The sequence below is a fragment of the Megalobrama amblycephala genome, linkage group LG2 (genome assembly GCF_018812025.1).
Source record: "Megalobrama amblycephala isolate DHTTF-2021 linkage group LG2, ASM1881202v1, whole genome shotgun sequence".
NCBI classification, from domain to species: Eukaryota; Metazoa; Chordata; class Actinopteri; order Cypriniformes; family Xenocyprididae; genus Megalobrama; species Megalobrama amblycephala.
Genome location: NC_063045.1, coordinates 43,928,315 through 43,946,612, shown reverse-complemented (window position 1 = coordinate 43,946,612; position 18,298 = coordinate 43,928,315). Strand labels below are relative to the sequence as shown.

The 18,298-nt window shown below is 37.1% G+C and overlaps 2 protein-coding genes across 2 annotated transcripts; one reads left to right on the top strand and one right to left on the bottom strand.

Annotated features, from left to right (window-relative positions):
• The first annotated feature begins 4,837 nt into the window (after positions 1-4,837).
• Positions 4,838-10,506, top strand: tlx3b (T cell leukemia homeobox 3b). Its single transcript, XM_048177900.1, has 3 exons — positions 4,838-5,644; positions 7,776-8,013; positions 9,249-10,506. Exons 1-3 carry the CDS (start codon positions 5,203-5,205, stop codon positions 9,460-9,462), a joined length of 894 nt encoding a protein of 297 aa, XP_048033857.1. The 5' UTR covers positions 4,838-5,202; the 3' UTR covers positions 9,463-10,506.
• Positions 10,507-12,682: 2,176 nt separating this feature from the next.
• npm1a (nucleophosmin 1a) lies at positions 12,683-17,579 on the bottom strand. The gene is made up of 11 exons (XM_048177889.1): positions 17,427-17,579; positions 16,304-16,383; positions 16,077-16,196; positions 15,864-15,957; positions 15,640-15,746; positions 15,489-15,562; positions 15,339-15,405; positions 14,357-14,434; positions 14,114-14,254; positions 13,855-13,929; positions 12,683-13,447 (listed from the first exon to the last, which is right to left on the bottom strand). The coding sequence occupies exons 1-11, from the start codon at positions 17,464-17,466 to the stop codon at positions 13,406-13,408; spliced, it is 918 nt and encodes a 305-aa protein (XP_048033846.1). The 5' UTR covers positions 17,467-17,579; the 3' UTR covers positions 12,683-13,405.
• Positions 17,580-18,298: the final 719 nt, after the last annotated feature.

The window sequence follows — 18,298 nt, the reverse complement described above, 5'->3', positions numbered from 1 at the left end:
AATAAAATAGATAATTTAAAAGCATAATAATATATACAAATATGATATATAATAAATATCATGAAATCAATATGAATAATAATACAATATTTTATTATATAATATTAAAACAAACAAAAAAAAAACTTCAGATGGATTAGTTTGTGGATAAATTTGGATTAGATTTGCAGAACTGTTTTATGTTACTCATAAAGCTCATCAAGACAGACAGAATGTGGAAATACTAAATGGCCATAGTGAAGCATTTACAAGACCACAATCTTTGCATCACATCAAACAGGGTTCAGTCATACACACACATCGAGAGGAGCACTTCCGATTGCGGCTCATTTCTACACAGCGTGGTGTGTTAAACTCTCTCCATCTCTTCACTCAATGGAGCGTAGCTCATCTGAACACAGCAATAATGAGGCACAGAGATGCACTTGTGTGTCTGTGTGAACCAAAGCGAGTGAGCGAGAGAGCTCTGGAAAAGGAGGGGGAGAGAGAGGCTATCCATTTCCTCCCTGGGGCAACTCCTCTTTGGCTCTTTGTTGCTGAAATGCTCCCAGTGAGCAGGTTACACTAAAGCCTGCTCTATTGTCTTAAACAGCTGTGCGTTGCACACTCCCTCTCTCTCTCTCTTGCTCATTTTTTTTCAGGTTCCTCAATCAGGAGCAGTTTCTGAGATCTCTAAAAGCAAAAGCCTGTGGCAGTACCCCCACCCAAACAAACACAAAGAGATCTGCTTCTGTTTACAGTGTCCCACGGTAGGGGGTCTTTCCTGATTCAGCTGCTTTCTGATACTCCACTGTACAGATAAATAGGTTCATATTACCATACATCGCAGATTACTAATAAAAGCAACAAAAAATACAACAATAAGAAGTCGAGAAAGACAAAGAAGAAGAATAATAGCTGATTGTAAGCTGAATAAGAACAATAGTAAAAAGATGCATAAGATGCATGAAGTCAGAACTCTGGCATCTTAAAACAAATAACTGTATTAATCTGTTTTGCAGTCACAGACTGCTAAAATTATTCAGAAGAAGTGATGTGTATTACAGTAAATGGTCTTTAGTCTTAATTGATCAAGCAATGCATCTTAGTTTGACAGAATCTGCTCATTTCGTGTTGTGAAACTTGGAGAACTGTAAATCTGTCAGCTGGATATTCATGGGAACATATAGATTAAAAATGTGTGTATCTATTCTGCATTCAGAAATGTTGAAGACTCAATGATCAATTAGGGGAGAAAGGAAAGTGTTACTCTGTTACTCAGTGTTTTTTGTGCTTTATGTGTCTCAATCTTTTATATAATGTTCCCATATTTATCTGAGGCAACTGTGTCAGTTAATGTCAGGTACAAAGAATGCTGTTGTTACAGCCTATATCACTACTGGTGGATTGTAATAGCCTACTATAGAAATTGAGTTTTTTGTGTGTGTGTGTGTGCGTGTGGATTGATTTATAATTTATTGTGGTGATCAAATTTAAAATATTTTTTTTAAATAATTGTTCAAATAATTAAAATGCCATTCCCATAACAACCCACCACGCTCATTTCATTTCAAGCAGTATGTGTCAGAATATAAAAAAGAAATGGTTTAATTCTGAACAGCAAATAATACAAGTATATCAATACACATAGGCGAATCAATTCAAATAAACAAACAGTGTGTTTGCTGGCCACTTTCGCAATTGTGGGAGACAAAGATCTTAAAAGACAGAACTATTATCTTAATTAAAAGGTTCTCTTGTTTAACTCGCATATCCTCCACACAAGCTTACGTTTAATTATTAGCTATAAAAATATGATGAACAGACGAGAGGGCTTAAAAACTTTCCAATGTGTTGATACACATAACTGCACAAAATGAGTCAGTGTATGCATTCATCAATATGACTGTAAAAATCCAATAGGCTACATTTTACTTTCTTGCCACAGTTTTTAATTATATATATTTTTTTTACAGAAACTTACACGTTTTACTGTCATTTCAGGAGGATGATGCACATGTATAGTGATTCCATTTTGATTGTCATGCATGAAAAGAAAGAAAGAAAGAAAGAAAGAAAGAAAGAAAGAAAGAAAGAAAGAAAGAAAGAAAGAAAGAAAAAGAAAAAGACGCAGATGACGCACCATGTAAACTAAATTAAAAGGAGTTCTATTACAGCCCAAGAATAATAAGCAAGAACAACAAGCAGAAAAACAAAGAAAAGCCATAAAGGACATTAGGCGCTGAGCTTTATATAACATTTGAGTGAATATTTCATGGGCAGAGAGATAGAGAGAGACTCTAAACTTTCATTAAGCAGGGTATTTCGCTGGGAGGGAATTTCGGCGCCTTTCACTTTTTCTTGGCTTTTATTGCAATAATACAGATATCTCTCTGGCTCCCAGCCCCTCCTCATTCAGCCCATTTCCTTCCCGCCGTCTCTCTCACTCTATGCTTTTTAAAATATAGTAATAAAAACATACTAGATCCTTTTTAAATGCACTATTACTTATCATGGTCTTTTCATATCGTAGCATCACAGGTGTTTTAAAGCCGCTATAAAAGTGCGTCATTTATTATTCAAAAGCAGCGTCGTCTTTTTGCATATTATCTGAGCGCTTTTATACTGCGGGCTGCCAGACTCCCATTTAAAATGTTCGGCAGAATTGATAACGGCAGACACGCGCAATAAAAACAGCGCCGGGGGCAGGGTGGCACGCGCGCCCGCTCATATGCAGATCCCGGTAATTACTCCAACAATTCGCCAACCATTCCTTTATTTGCTCTTTGAGCGAGGGATTTCACGCTTTTAATTCAGTTTTCATCAATCTATTGATTCTCGGCTGCTAAATTGTTTGCACGGGTCAAAGATAAGAAGTGGGTCCGAGCTCTCCTCCGGCGCTCTGCCAGGTGAAACCGTTTGTGTCCCTCATATATCCTAGTTATGAATGGATTTTATATACCCACCCACCAAAAAAAGAAAAAGTTGAATTTAGACCATGCAAAACATTTTAATGATGTAGGCTACGAAAATGCAATTTTTGCTTTAACTTTTGAAACAAAATATAGGCCTTTTGTTTTTATTGTAGAATATAATAATAATAATAGGCTAACAACAACAATAAGAATACCTACGAATAGAAAAGTAAAATAGCCTATCGTCCTATTTTGAGAGTTTTTATGAGCGTTATTTTTATGACAGAATAGCGATCTATTTTATTCTTTACGGCTTTTTGAACACATGATAGATAGATAGATAGATAGATAGATAGATAGATAGATAGATAGATAGATAGATAGATAGATAGATAGATAGATAGATCTGAAATGTGATTTATAGCGAAACAGTGACCATGGGTCAACGACAAGCATCACGGGAATGACGTAAGCGTCTTCAGCCACTGGACGAGGGCCGAGCTCCCGGGGGAACGAGGCTTTTTAGCGTCAGCACTCACTAATGGTCTATTAAAATATCAACTACTTCAAAGTAAACGGATTTGCTCCACACCAGCTCCCACCCCCTGAAGCTAATCAAACGCGGCGGCCAGGCCAAAAGAGCATAATCATTTTTACGTGGCAGATTACAAGGAACCACTTAGATCCGCTGTCAGAAGATCGGGTGTCCCAACACTCTCGATTAAATAAGCGCATGGGAGTGCAGCTCTCCAAGCGCCAACACTTGCTCCTTTAGGCGCACAGCTGTGAAACTAACGGGTTCCGGATGCAACAGCTAAAGAAAGAGCTCATCTAAAAAGTCATTAAAATGATGCTGGTCCTATACGTGCTAATTAAAACGAGCTCGACATTCCAGAAAAATATTTAACAGAAACAAAATAATTGACGTGGCAAAAGATGCTGTCTGCAATAATAAAGTTAAAATTGCTTTAGTAACTTGTGCGATGATGTTCAATGTTGTGTTACCATTATTGTCAAATGACACTCTGTATCTCGGAAATAAACCGTTGCTAAATTGCTTCGTCAAACGTTTCTATCTCAGTTGTGTTTAATTGTAATATTTAGGAATAGCCTAATAGGCTATAAGAGAAAAACGCTGGGCTCTCCATAAACACTCAACAAAACCAAGATGTGACCAAAATCATTCATTAACATGATTAGTAAATTAAGCAGAATTTTAAATAAATCAGAAATAATTAGAATTTAAATATAACAGCGACTACAGCGAACAGCAAAAATTAAAGTCCTCTTCGTATTATTATATGTTTATAGACTATTATTATTATTATTATCATTTTTATCCTTTATATTGTCCTTTATCCTGATGTGATATAATTGTAGGCAATATGAACAATACACGACCTATTCCCACATTCCAGCTGCCCCATGGACAAAATAAATAAAGAGGATATTTAATTTGTTTTCTCTTCATCCAATAAAGCCGAGAACGAGTCTAAAGTTGATTGACATATTAGAAAAAAGGTTGAGGGCAACTTTTAGGTCAAAGGCACTCATTTGATTGCTGGAGGCGATAAACAAAATCGTTTTTTTTTTTTTTAGTTTAAAAGCGTAAATGGATAATAAGCGCACCTTGTTTTAATACAAGCAATTCGAGTTTCTCATTAGAATATATTGTTAAAAAATTAAAGTCATCAAATGATGCTTTCCTCATCTCATCTCATCTGTTTAAACTGCATTAAACGACTTTTCTTACACAGACAGGGCCATATATGGTAAATAATACAGCTGATGAGCGCTATATTTTCCACATGAGGCCACTGTAGAATCTCGATTAAAAGTCAAATATTTAAAGAGCTAGCCTAATGATGACGTGCTGATGTCAGCATGTCCATAATAAAGAGATACTTGACCAATACAGAAATTGAGAAGTAAATGATCTGCATTTTAAAGAATGATGTCACAATATTTTGTGGCTTGTAACAAAATGAAAGCCAATAAGGAGAGGGAGATTGAGCACTGTCCAATCAGTGAAAAGAAGAGCTCAACGAGCTTCTTGCGGGGATCCAGTGGAGAGAGAGAGTGCCAGAAATCTGCCAAGTCCTCGTGCCAAAAACTTTTCACCCACAGACGAATGCGTCCAAGCCGTCTTAAGTTAAGAATTGAATCTCGAGGAGTAATACATCACACAGTAGATATTACTAGGAATTCCCGTTACTCAGAGAGGTAGAGTTTTCCATAGTGCAATTCCAGGGAAGTCAGTGGAAATTGTCTGTGGAATAAACCCACTGGAAAGGTTCGGGTGGTGAGGATGGACCGAGCCCCAAGCTCCAGCCCAAGTGGCACTAGTCAAACATCACAACCTATCCAACATGAACCCATCAGCTTCGGCATTGACCAGATTCTCAGCGGCACCGATCAAGAGTCACAGCAGAACTCGACCAGGAATAGTTCCGAGAGTAGCGGCAGCGCGAGCGGAGGCAGTTACCATCTCGGCAGCCCAACGGGAGCGAGCGCGACGCCGTACACGACACTAACCGGCACATTTCACGGTATTGCGGCACCATATGAGGAATCCAGTCCATACGGAGTGAACTTGACCCTTGCACCCGGAGGAGTGATTAGGGTCCCGGCTCACAGGCCCCTGACCGCGGCCGTGCCTCCACCCATGGCCAGCGCGGTACCCGGACTTGGGAGCCTCAGTTTTCCCTGGATGGAGAGCAGTCAGCGCTTCGCAAAAGACAGGTTTGCAGGTAAATAAATACTCGCAATTTTTTCTCTCCATTTGTTCCTTTCGTTTTTCTAACAAAAAGCTCCACGTGGTTGAAATGATTAGGAATCAGGAAATGGTAAACTGACTGAAAAAAAAAAAAAAAAATCACTCAAGTTCACCATTCGCGTCGTATAACAATAAGTCAAACATAACTATAAAAAGCCCAAGCTCTAAGTGAATTATGTTTTAACATACTGATGTATTTTAAAATGGCGGTGGTTTGTAGGCTGGATGTTGTTTGACAGAGGAAAAGTCAAGCAGACATACAACTTATGAAATGTAAAACCTCTGGTGTGTGTGTTTGTGTGTTTTCTTGTTTCAAATGTATTTTTTTTATTTATTTAAATTTCATGTATAGGATGGCATCATCAAAAGCGAAGAACTAAAATAAGTATTTTTTATTCTTGGTGATAATAACATAGGCTACATTTGCGATAACATTAAGTCTATTATAATATATTACGCTTCAGTTATCATTAAAGTACATTTAAACAGGTAGGCTAATATGTTTTTATAGGCCTATATATTCATATTAACAAACTACTAAGAAAACTATTTTCTTAGTAGTTTGTTAAACGTATTTGAAGTATAGAGTTTAATTACGCAAAAATAGAAATGTAGTCCCCCAAATAGCATAAATGTGCATATTATTAAAAATCTTTATCATTTGTTATTTTAGTGTGTAAACTGTGATGCATGTTTACTTGTGAAAGAATCACAAGGATGAATTGATGGAGGTTTCAATACAATAAATAAGACAGACTGACTGGGAAACTTGATCCTGGTATTTCCATAAAGAGGCGGCAGATGAGTGGATGTTGCTGAAGAGCTCGTTTTAGTTTTATTTGACCTTGAAGAGCGTGAAACACCTGTACAGGTTATGGGCGAAATTAAAAGAAGAAGGGCGAAAGAAACACGTCAGTGTGTGTTTACAGTTTTTTATGTACTTTGTAATAGGCCTATGAATAACTAGGCTATTTAATCTTAGAGCGCCATCAGATTTTAACACATAAAGCCTATCAAAATAATTATAATCGTTAAAAAAATAATAAAAAAAAATAAATAAATAAATGATAAGGCGTCTGAAATATAGCCTGTTTTATTTGAATAAATTAAGTGAAAATATGGGCCTGTAGGGTCCCATTTTTTTCTTCCAAATATGTATTGAACATCCAAACGTACATAAATACGGGAGTAAATGAGTATTGTTGTATTTAGTTAACCGCTCTTTTGCATATGAATGTAAACTCTAGTTAAGAGCTGTCACATCACCAGCTTTCTTTATTCTGGGGTAAATGGCGAACGCTGTTCCATTAGAAAGACATATCAATATTTTACCAGCTTTAATTATTGCCACCTATAGCTGCGGGAACAGGCGCTCTCTGTTTTTTAGGTAATAAATAAATGAACAATATAAGGAATTACCGTCATTACAAGAACAGCTGCTGTTTGTATTTGATGCAACATTAATAGGATATGTTTTGTGTGATTTTATTGTGTAACCTGAGTAACAGGCCTCTCAACAAATCCTAAGAGCATCAGCAATTCATCTATTTATGAGAGTTTTTAGTATTTATCAATCAATAACATAATGTCTGATCTGACATCTAAAAGGTATAGTGCATGAAGGTATGGAGTAATTTAAAAATGATGATGAACACAGTTTTCCTTTGACTCAGCAAGAGTCAGAAGAAACTTAGGCTGGTTAATGCAGCACACAATTCACAAGCAAATGCTGTTTTACTGTGCAAAAAACGGTTTACTTCTTAACAGTCCTTCATAAAAATAATAAAAGATTAAAAGTGCATTCTTCATTTAATAGAATTAAAATTTCCTGCAATGCATCCCATTTTGGCGGGGTTTGTACAGTCTGTTTTTACATTTAAATGTATTTAAAATACACTTGAAATCATGTACAGTGTAGATGGATGTGCAAAATAATTTTTAAACATTATATTATAAAGTTGAAAAGGCAGATTGCAGTATTATTCTACTATAAAAAAAAAAATGATTCATTGTGATAAAAAGAGGTCAGTAAGCTGTGTGACAGACTCCTCATGACTTTCCCCATCTCTCACTCTGTGGCTTTTCTTGCCTTATTCATACCACAGCAGCTCTGACGCCCTTTACTGTGGCTCGGCGTATTGGTCACCCATACCAGAACCGCACACCACCTAAGAGAAAGAAGCCCCGCACATCTTTCTCCCGAGTGCAGATCTGTGAGCTGGAGAAGCGCTTCCACAGACAAAAATACCTGGCCAGTGCTGAACGAGCAGCCTTGGCCAAAACTCTGAAGATGACAGACGCCCAGGTCAAAACCTGGTTTCAAAACCGCAGGACCAAGTGGAGGTGAGACAGGGAAAGAAAGTGAGGTATATACTACTACAAGATGAAGAAATGCTAAGAATAGTGATGTAAAACTCATGTAAACATTCAGTGTGTGATCAAAGGAACAAAGGCACAAGAACTAGAATAATATTTCCCATTACATATAATTTTCTAAACATTTGTCTGGAATCTGGACATTTGACACATTTGGACACATGGTTTTAGCCAGAGTAACAATTTCAAATAAGGACATGTGAGTGGACTGAAATATTTTAACTGCCATATAAATTATTGCCCTATTTACAATTTTTAACAAACTAAAGACAGGCTAAAATTTAGGCCTTAGTTATACAGTTATAATACTATCTATCTATCTATCTATCTATCTATACTAACCAAATTAGTGTCTGTAATGTCCTGAAATCACTTTTTTTTATATATATTTGACCTACTGACGGCCGTAATATCTGTAAGATCTAATGGGAAAATAATGGGGTTGTCAGGAAGAAATATGAATTATTAATTAAGGCAAACACACTAACGACATGCCATACTTTGGAGAAGAGGAGGGGTTGTTTGAATGTTGCTCAAATTTAATATTTACAGTCAAACCAACATTCATTCAGACACCTTAAACATTTCATTCATTAATAGAGTTTATTCACTATAGATTATAAAAAATGGTAATAAAATATGACAAGATCTCAGAGTTAAACTGTGTCCAAAAATAATTAATCTTAATTATGTCAGATAACACTTAAGCAAAACATGGTCAGGTCAAAGTGTCTGAATAATTTTTGGTTCCAGATTTTTATCAATTTTATTAGTAGCCCACTGTATGAAGAATATGTCCACAGTTTACTTTATTTTGCTATCCTCACTTACATAAATGAACTATATATAGTGTCCTGCACCCACTAGTAAAAATATATCAAAAATGTCGTAATAATATTTGGTCTGACTGTAAATAATCTCTACATTTAACTTTTGGTTCGGTTGATTAATTCACATGTCCACAAAACCTTGTGCACTTCACAAAATTCTATCCAAATCTACATGTCGGTGAAATATTCTCACAATTAGTGATTTGTTCCTTCAAAGATTACCATATCTTTTTGTCTATCTTGGTGTTTGTGATTCACTTCACCCTGTAATTCAGTCTTTATACTGGAAACTGAACAGATGCAGTAAATATGTACAAGTGAGCAAGTTTGTGGCAAAAACTTCTACTCTAATTTTCTTTTCTCTCATGTCAGACGGCAGACGGCGGAGGAGAGGGAGGCAGAGCGTCAGCAGGCCAACCGGCTCATGATTCAGCTCCAGCACGATGCCTTCCAGAAGTCTTTGACTGATTCAGTTCCATCAGACCCGCTCTGCATCCACAACTCATCACTGTTCGCCCTGCAGAACCTACAGCCTTGGGCGAGCGAGGAGAGCGGCAAGCTTGGAGGAGTGACCGCGCTTGTATGAGTACCAGAACTCAAGAAGGAAATGACATTCTCATTCTTTTTTGATGGACTAGGATGTTGGTTGACCTTATCTCCGTCCCGAAAGACTGTTTCATTCGACAAAAAAAGTGAGGAACTAATTATGGCCATCCAACAGCGAGCAAACCCATATAAATAAAAAGGTTCTGCGTCGAACGAGCCTCAGCCTCTGAATAAATGATGGCCGTTTTCTATGGTGTGTCTGTGCGTACAGAGACTTTTATCCCCATTAGGGTCAGTTTCATTGACAAAGTGACCTGTAGAAAGGAACAGGCCATCTCAGCTGACCCTTTTACAGATCCACTGATCTTCTCCTTCATCCTTTCATCCCCGCTCCACCACTCAGAACTGTAGAATGCAGATTTAATGCAGAAGAGGGAAGTAATGATGATTTAATTATTTATAATGTGAGTTGCACGACCTAAAATGCCCCCAATCTGGCCATTTGTGGAAATAAAAGGACACAAACACGCACAAACAGACACACACTCTTCAGTCATCTTATTTACTTTTTTTTTCAAGCTGGGTAGTATATAAATATTCATCTTTTTAAGAGTCAAAAGGAACCAGCTAAATTTTTTTTTTTTTTTTTTTTTTTATGAAACCACATCCCAACCGTATGAGGAATCGCATGAAACGTCCAGAAGAGAGGCATATGACGTCATACGGGGCTGTTGCAATATACTTTATCGGTTAGATTTATTCAGCAGTAACTGCAGCTCAGAAACTCCTCAGAAACACGCTTCGATGGCTGAATGTTGTGTGTCAGAGAGAAAGAACAATTCAGAAGAAACAAGGGTTTGTTAGATGCCCCTATGATGTAGGTGTGCTGTTGCATTCCAAACTCTTTATTATACTTTGTATTTGATAAATATGTAAATAGCAAACAAAAAGTAATAAACATTCTGTTTTGGCATTAACACAAAACGTGTGCTTTGCTTAATTTGTTATTCCCCTAATGTTTTTGGAAGAGGCATATTCCAAATCCCTAAGCAGCACTCTTCTCTGGAGTAATGTGTTGCTTTCAGAGGTCCTACCGCCGTTCTACACAACTTGATCGACAAATAAACACTGAGTCTTGGTAGTTGGCTGCAGTCGATTATGCCTGCCACAGCAAAGAAGCACTTATGTCCTCAAGCAGATAAATGCGGGATCCTGTGGGACCATAAAAATGCCTTTATGCCCTCTGCAACCAACTCCCTCCTCCCAAAGTGCTGACTCTCAGGAACTGACCTGTTTTAAAGGCCTGGGTGGGGGGTAAATGGAGGGGTGTCCATTATAAAGTGATTTAACAGACTCCTTACATTATGATGCTGTCGAAGCCTCCGCAGGGTGAACCTGTGGAGTTCTGCCACAGCTCTTTGTGGACAGATGGTTAGTAGTGACCTGTGCCAGGGCCTCTTTGACTGGACAGGGTAAGGTGATGTGTACAGTTCAGTCAGGGTCATCTGAGAAAGCCTTCAGTAATATAGAATCAATGCTTAGGATAATTTACAAAGGATGTATTCCTGGCTCCTTCCCACATAGGCTACAGCAGTGATACCACTTCTACAGTTGCTCAACTACAAATTGATTTGTAAAGGGTGGTGTTTTACTGCCCTCTGCTGGCTATAATGTGTAAATGCATTTATGTCAGTCTACAGCAGCCTCCTAATGAGAACTTGGGCCTAAATTTAATAAACGTCTAATAAAAATATTAAAGCTATATTTAACAAATATACATTAAAATAATCTACTTGATTCAACAGCTAAAAAGTTGTAGAACAAACAGTTATGGACAAAACAGCCCGAGTATACAAAAATTATTTGAAACATTTGATAACCTTGTCTGCCAAAATGGCAAACCGTACTGTGGCACCAATGAACGACCTGATATAAACGCTAAAAAACATTTTAAAGGTGCCCTAGAATGTTTTTTCACAAGATGTAATATAAGTCTAAGGTGTCCCCTGAATGTGTCTGTGAAGTTTCAGCTCAAAATACCCCCTAGATTTTTTTAAATACATTTTTTTAACTGCCTATTTTGGGGCATCATTAACTATGTGCCGATTCAGGCTGCGGCCCCTTTAAATCCTCGTGCTCCCCGCCCCGAGCTCTCGACTATAAAACGGTGCATAAAGTTCACACAGCTAATATAACCCTCAAATGGATCTTTACAAAATGTTCGTCATGCATGCATCACATCATGTGAGTATAGTATTTATTTGGATGTTTACATTTGATTCTGAATGAGTTTGAGGCTATGCTCCATGGCTAAAGCTAACATTACACACTGTTGGATTTATAAAGAATGAAGATGTTTATGAGTTATACAGACTGCAAGTGTTTAAAAATTAAATAGCGACAGCTCTCTTGTCTCCGTGAATATTAATAAACGAACTACATTTAACAGTACATTAGCAACATGCTAACGAAACATTTAGAAAGACAATTTACAAATATCACTAAAAATATATCATAGATCATGTCAGTTATTATTGCTCCATCTGCCATTTTTCGCTATTGTCCTTGCTTGCTTACCTAGTCTGATGATTCTGCTGTGCACAGATCCAGACGTTAATCCTGCCTGCCCTTGCCCTTGAACATGAGCTGACATATGCAAATATTGGGGGCGTACATATTAATGAGTCGGGACTGTTACATAACAGTCGGTGTTGAGATTTGCCTGTTCTTAGGAGGTCTTTTATACAAATAAGATTTACGTGAGGAGGAGGAAACAATGGTGTTTGAGACTCACTGTATGTCATTTCCATGTACTGAACTCTTGTTATTCAACTACGCCAAGGTAAATTAAATTTTTGATTCTAGGGCACCTTTAATCAGGCGAAACGTTTCTGTGAAATAACAAACGCACAAAAATAACACTAATGCTATGGCGGCGGTATTCTCAGCTGTTCCTGAGGTAACTTTAGAATTGAAAAATTTACATTAGTCACTTATATTTTTAATTCAGCACGATGAATTAAGACATCTGCATATACAACACACACACAATTTTTTTTTTTTCTTCCCAAAATCGGTTTTGGAATACATGATTAAGTCAATGTCCTCTTTATGCATCCGCTGTTGAAAGATTATTCTGGAAACTAACCTAGTAATAAAAATGGTAAGTTCAAAGAGAAGTCATGTGACAGTCAGAAAAAAAAAAAAAAAAACCACCCAAAAAAATAAAACACTTATGGTCCAAAACACTGCACAGTAGCTGGGTTTAAACCGGAAATATAAACTTTATTTGCATTTAAACAGATTCAAGGAAGTCAAAGAAGGTGAACAAGAGAACCACATCTGAACTAGTCATAAATTGAGTCCTGATTCTGTTGAGATTTAGCTGCACAGACTGTGACAAACTAAAATATACATTGTTGACATTTGGATTTCTTACAGTTGACTTATCAAACCCAAACATATAATACATTCCACCTTCTAGCATGTTACAGAGTATCAACAATTACAAAAATAACACACTGCTGAAATAATGTTATTCATCATTGATACCATTCTGAAACCCACTAATGCATTGCAAACCAATTCAAGATTCAAGATTTCAATAAATCAACTTCTCCGTCGCATCTCTAATTAGAATACAATGCACATTTTCCACGTCATTTTAAATAAACCATGGACGGGTACAGTCAACAAATCTCCATATAAATTAGAGGGTTGAAATCTTCTGCTCAGAAAGTCATTTGAGCAACAAGGCTGCCAAATGAAGGCCACACTCTATGGACATGACAACACCACAGGGGTGAGGAGAGGGCAGATTGCAAAGGTCATGTTCTGAGTAAAGTCTTTTCAAGGAATGGCACGGATTTGACATAAAAACTGAAAAGTATGGGGACAAACAAACAAAATTGTGGGTAACAAAAACTAAAATCTTGGGCAAAAAAAGGCTTAATTTAAGCAAAATAAAAAGTGTTTCTGTTCTTCTACTTGACACTCTGTCTCCACTTCCAGAGCTCCTCAATGACCTTGGGAGAAAAAACAAAAACAGAAGAACATAAATTCATGCATACAATGACATTAATACACCTGTACACATACATTAATCTTCTGTGATGAATGCTTATGCTTTATATATATATATATATATATATATTTAAAAAAAGTGGGCCAAAAAACAAAAATAGACAAACAAAAACCTGGGTGTCCAGTTATGGAGAAGGAAAAAAAAAAAAAAAAAAAAAATATTAGAATCTTAAAGAAAACCTCAAAAAGTATTTTGTCAAACTTTTATTATTTCTAAAAGCAAGCAATGAAGCAGTTGTTCATTTATTTACAAATATCTGAAAAACTTTGTTACAAAAAAAAATAAAAAATAAAATATACTGTCTTTGACCTAAATATCAATGTCAAAGAAAAACAGCAATACACATACCTTTGCATCAGTGGCCTTGAAGCAGTTCTTCACATAGTTCTCAAACTTTGGCTGTAGTTTTGGTAGCGATACACCCTACAATAATAAATAAATAAAATAAACAAACATGTTTAAAGTGATGTCTTCAGGTATGATTATTTTGACAAGAATATCATGCATCAACTATACTGCATCCCATCGAGGTATGGAATGGTAATGGTTTCTTACCACACACATTAACTCATTGTGACTTATGCAGAGGATGCAAAGGAAAACACACCTTTTCTACACTTGCCATCATCTTGGCCTTGATCTCTGGGACAGTGAAAACCCGTGGCGTCTGTGGCGTTTTAGGTGACTGTGGCGTTTTAGGCGACTGTGCTTTCTTGTCACCCTTGTTGCTCTTTTCTGGAGTCTTGTTCTGTGAGAACAAAATATCAAATCAGTGAGGCTAGAGAGACTTCAGCAAATGCTGCAACTCAAGAGTGGACAGTTTTCTTTCAGGAGAAAGAGAGATGTTAACCTGTTTAGCGGGTGTACCGGGCTTGGGTCCTTTTCCATTCTGTGCAGGGGTCTGTGGTTTGGATGGGGTCTTCTTTTCCTGACAGAACAATGAGGGAAATATGAAATAAGCATTTCTGATTACACTTTTACACATCCTACAAAACTTAAAGGGTTAGTTCACCTTAAAATGAAATTTCTGTCATTAAGTACTCACCCTCATGTCGGGCTAAACCCGTAAGACCTTTGTTCATCTTCAGAACACAAATTAAGATATTTTTTGATGAAATCCAAGTTTTCTCTCTCTCCCATAGAAAGCAAAGAAATTACCACATTCAAGGTCCAGAGAAGTAACAAAGACATCGTTAAAATAGTCAACGTGACTACAGTGGTTCAACCTTAATGTTTTGAAGCGGCAAGAATACTTTGTGCGCAAAACAAAAATAACGACTTTATTCAACAATTTCCTCTCTACCCTGTCATTCTCTTACACAGTTTACCTTGAAGACTCATTGCAGAGCTTCTGTGTTCTACATCAGAACGCCAACTCTGTATTGGAAGGCTCCTGTGTCAGCATCACATGCATCGTGGTGTTCACGTGCATAGAATCGGACAATACTGAGCCGGACGTAAACACAGAAGCGCTGCACTGCGTCAACTGTGTTAAAAAACTGACAGGGTAGAGAGAAAAAAAAAAAAATTGTTGAATAAAGTTATTTGTTTTGTTTTGTTTTTTCTCATTACTTCATAACATTAAGTTTGAACCACTGTAGTCACACTGACTGTTTTAACAATGTCTTTGCTACTTCTCTGGACCTTGAATACGGTCATTTTGTTGCTTTCTATGAGAGATAAAAACACCTATCGGATTTCATCAAAAATCTCTTTATTTGTGTTCTGAAGATGAACAAAGGTTTTGCGGGTTTGGAACAACATGAGTGTAAGTAATGACAAATTTTATTTTTGGGTGAACTAACCCTTTAAGGGGCCTGAATTTGTCTCACCTTTACAGGTGACTCCTCTTCAGTTTCTTCCTCTTCATCATCATCGTCATCATCATCCTCTTCATCACTGGAAAGTAAAATGGAAATATAATTTTATGTAATAATAGCTGCTATTTCTGTAACACTAAAGATGGCAAAGACCACACTTACTCAATGTCGTCATCGTCGTCGTCATCATCATCATCATCATCATCATCCTCCTCCTCATCCAACTTCATTTTTTTCTATGAAAGTTGGTTAAAAAATGAGCTACAAAATTTAAATATCATAATGAATCCCAAAAATTAATTCAAGAACTTACTGAAGGCTTAGGAGTCAGTGATGCCGGCCTCTTCTTAGCTGTCGTCACTGTCTCTTCTTCTTCCTCCTCCTCCTCCTCTTCATCAAAGGACTGGTCTCCTCCCATGACTGAAAGAAAGATTTCAATAATAAACTTACTGAGGCTTCCTGAAGCAGTTTTCCACATGTTTATCTAAGACAACAGTAAATCATCATAGACCTCCTCAAGTATTATCAAGTACTCACTGACGAGATGCTGTCCACTAATGTGAACTGGACCAGAACCAGAACGTAGACGGAACACAACAGGTGGAGTGATCTCAAACCCACCCAAACACACCTGAGATACAAAGACATCTACAGTTAAAATCAACCAGAGCAATTCCAGGAGATCAACTCAAGCTTAACCAAAAGATGTGTGAAATGTCATTGCTCATTAGGGACGATGACTCTGCTTACACTTGGGAGGGTGGAAGGCTTGAGCGTGGCCAGAACTGCTTTGACCTTCTGACCCTCTGAATCGTGCCCTTCAATCTCCACAACGTTCAGTTCATCTTTTGTTGCAGGATCAACGCAGGCCTGCGGGAACAGGAACAAATGCCTTATGAATGACATTTAAATGTTAATACAACTTTGATGACCATTTAAAACAACCCCAGAGAGGTTAGACAGCAAATGCAACATACCATTCTGACTGATAACTGATGATCATAATCATCATCCTCTGGATTAAAACTGACATCATTGCCTGCCTTGAGCTCACAACCTGTAAACACAAACAAAAGTTTATATTAAATTAAAAGCATTAAGACACCTTTAATAAAGGGCAGTGTAACGTAACTAACTTAAGAGAACCGGTACTTTCGATCAACTCTTTCTCAAAACCAATGCAGTAATTCAATTACGTCGACACGTGGTCCCTGACACGGATCTTAGTTTAATGAATCAGTCAGTCAATCGCTCGGTTTGAATAAATCCGATTCGTCAAAGTATTATTTCTAGCCGTCATTTCGCTGCATGGCACCGGTTTTATTTGAGAATATTTCAAACAGTGTATTACCGAAACATAACTTTATGTGAAAGCAAGAACCCCCACGTGGAAAGGTTTGTGAAGTGCTCTTTTTTGGTACCAACAGTTTGCAACGCCGTTAGCACGGGTATGATTTGATCAAATAACAGGGTATGTCTGTTAAGAAAACGTACATAATAAACATCCAATTAACTTACTGGATATAACGAAGAATACAACTTTCAGTTGCAAGCTAACAAGAGAAATTGATACACTTTATGCGTTGTCTCATCTAACACGTGTAGTGCAGTGACGCCATTTTGGAGCGCCAAGGCCAATGCACGTGTTTAGAGAGCGCGTGCAGGGAGACACGAGCTGTGAAGGTTTCGTTTTCGTTACCTTAAATACATTTAATTCAGAAGTTAATTTGATCATAAAAGCTAGAACAAACATAAATAGCTGTCAGGTTAACTGCTGATTACCCTTGTGAGATTAATCTTGTGCTAATCGATTAGCTAGTGCGAATTCATACTGTACACGTGCTTTAGTTTGTCACTCCATATCGAGGCATTTAAGAAAGATAATACAGTGTAATTACGCCGGCTAAAACACCAACATTTGCTTTTAAGCAGTTTGAGTCTGATAATATAACTTGGGTTAGCTGGCAAGCTACCACAGTACGCCATCCTCAGTTTGCTTAACTTACAAGTTCATATTGCCACGTTTACGTACTATACGTATGCTCTTATAGACTGTATGACACAGAACGGATCAAGTTAAGTATTTAATGTATTACATACCGTAAAGGAAGGTTTGGGGACCCATTTGTTCGAGATCCATCTCTGCAGGCTATGTATGTGTCTGGAAGTAGGATGAACTGTATCTGCCGAGGCTAGTGCGGGATGGACACACTAACCCACATTGAGAATGTCACGCCCATTATGGGACGGTCCTCCAGTTCAGCCAATGAATGAACTCCATAGACAGAGAATCACGGAGTTTAGGGTATGATTGATATGTACTGAAGAGAGCATGAGATTTATCAGACTAAGCATGTCTTAGAAAGATTTAAATCTATTAAACTCTCGAACTCCGTGCATTAGAAAAAGAATGCACATTTATTTTACTTCTTGTTTCTGTTCGAAATTGTTCTGGAAGGATTTGGTAAATTATGTGTGGTAAAGATTAGAATTTGATGTGATATTATTACCAAGGAACAGATGAATACAAACTTCTGTAGTTTGATTAGGAAGTATTTTATTTATTTACATACTTATTTTTAATTATTGAGCTGATTTATTTTGCTATCCTTAATATAGCCTACACTATTATTTATCCTTTGTCAGGTAATTCCCTGCTGTTCGTGACATCCATTTTTGTTGGGATGCAAGCTCACAATCCACTAGTTGAGTACCACTGATCTATTCTGTTCTCCATTTCATAAAATATCAAAGTAATCACAGTGGAACATTTTCATATACATTGTTGATTGACATTAAACATTTAATGAATTTCAGATGTCATAATCCATTTTTTAAATAATAATAATAATAATAATGCACTATATAGAGATGCCATTCATGCTCTCCAGCACCTATACATAAAAATAATAACCCAGCAAAATAACTCAACAGACTGAACCCAGCATTTAAGTAAACAAATCCCAACATTT

Coding starts and splice junctions, on each gene's coding strand:
- tlx3b (XM_048177900.1), top strand. CDS start 5,203: ATGGACCGAGCCCCAAGCTCCAGCCCAAGTGGCACTAGTCAAACATCA. Junction 5,645..7,775: donor CGCAAAAGACAGGTTTGCAG/GTAAATAAATAC, acceptor TTCATACCACAG/CAGCTCTGACGCCCTTTACT. Junction 8,014..9,248: donor AACCGCAGGACCAAGTGGAG/GTGAGACAGGGA, acceptor CTCTCATGTCAG/ACGGCAGACGGCGGAGGAGA.
- npm1a (XM_048177889.1), bottom strand. CDS start 17,466: ATGGATCTCGAACAAATGGGTCCCCAAACCTTCCTTTACG. Junction 13,930..14,113: donor TGATGGCAAGTGTAGAAAAG/GTGTGTTTTCCT, acceptor TTATTATTGTAG/GGTGTATCGCTACCAAAACT. Junction 13,448..13,854: donor TCAAGGCCACTGATGCAAAG/GTATGTGTATTG, acceptor TTTTCTCCCAAG/GTCATTGAGGAGCTCTGGAA.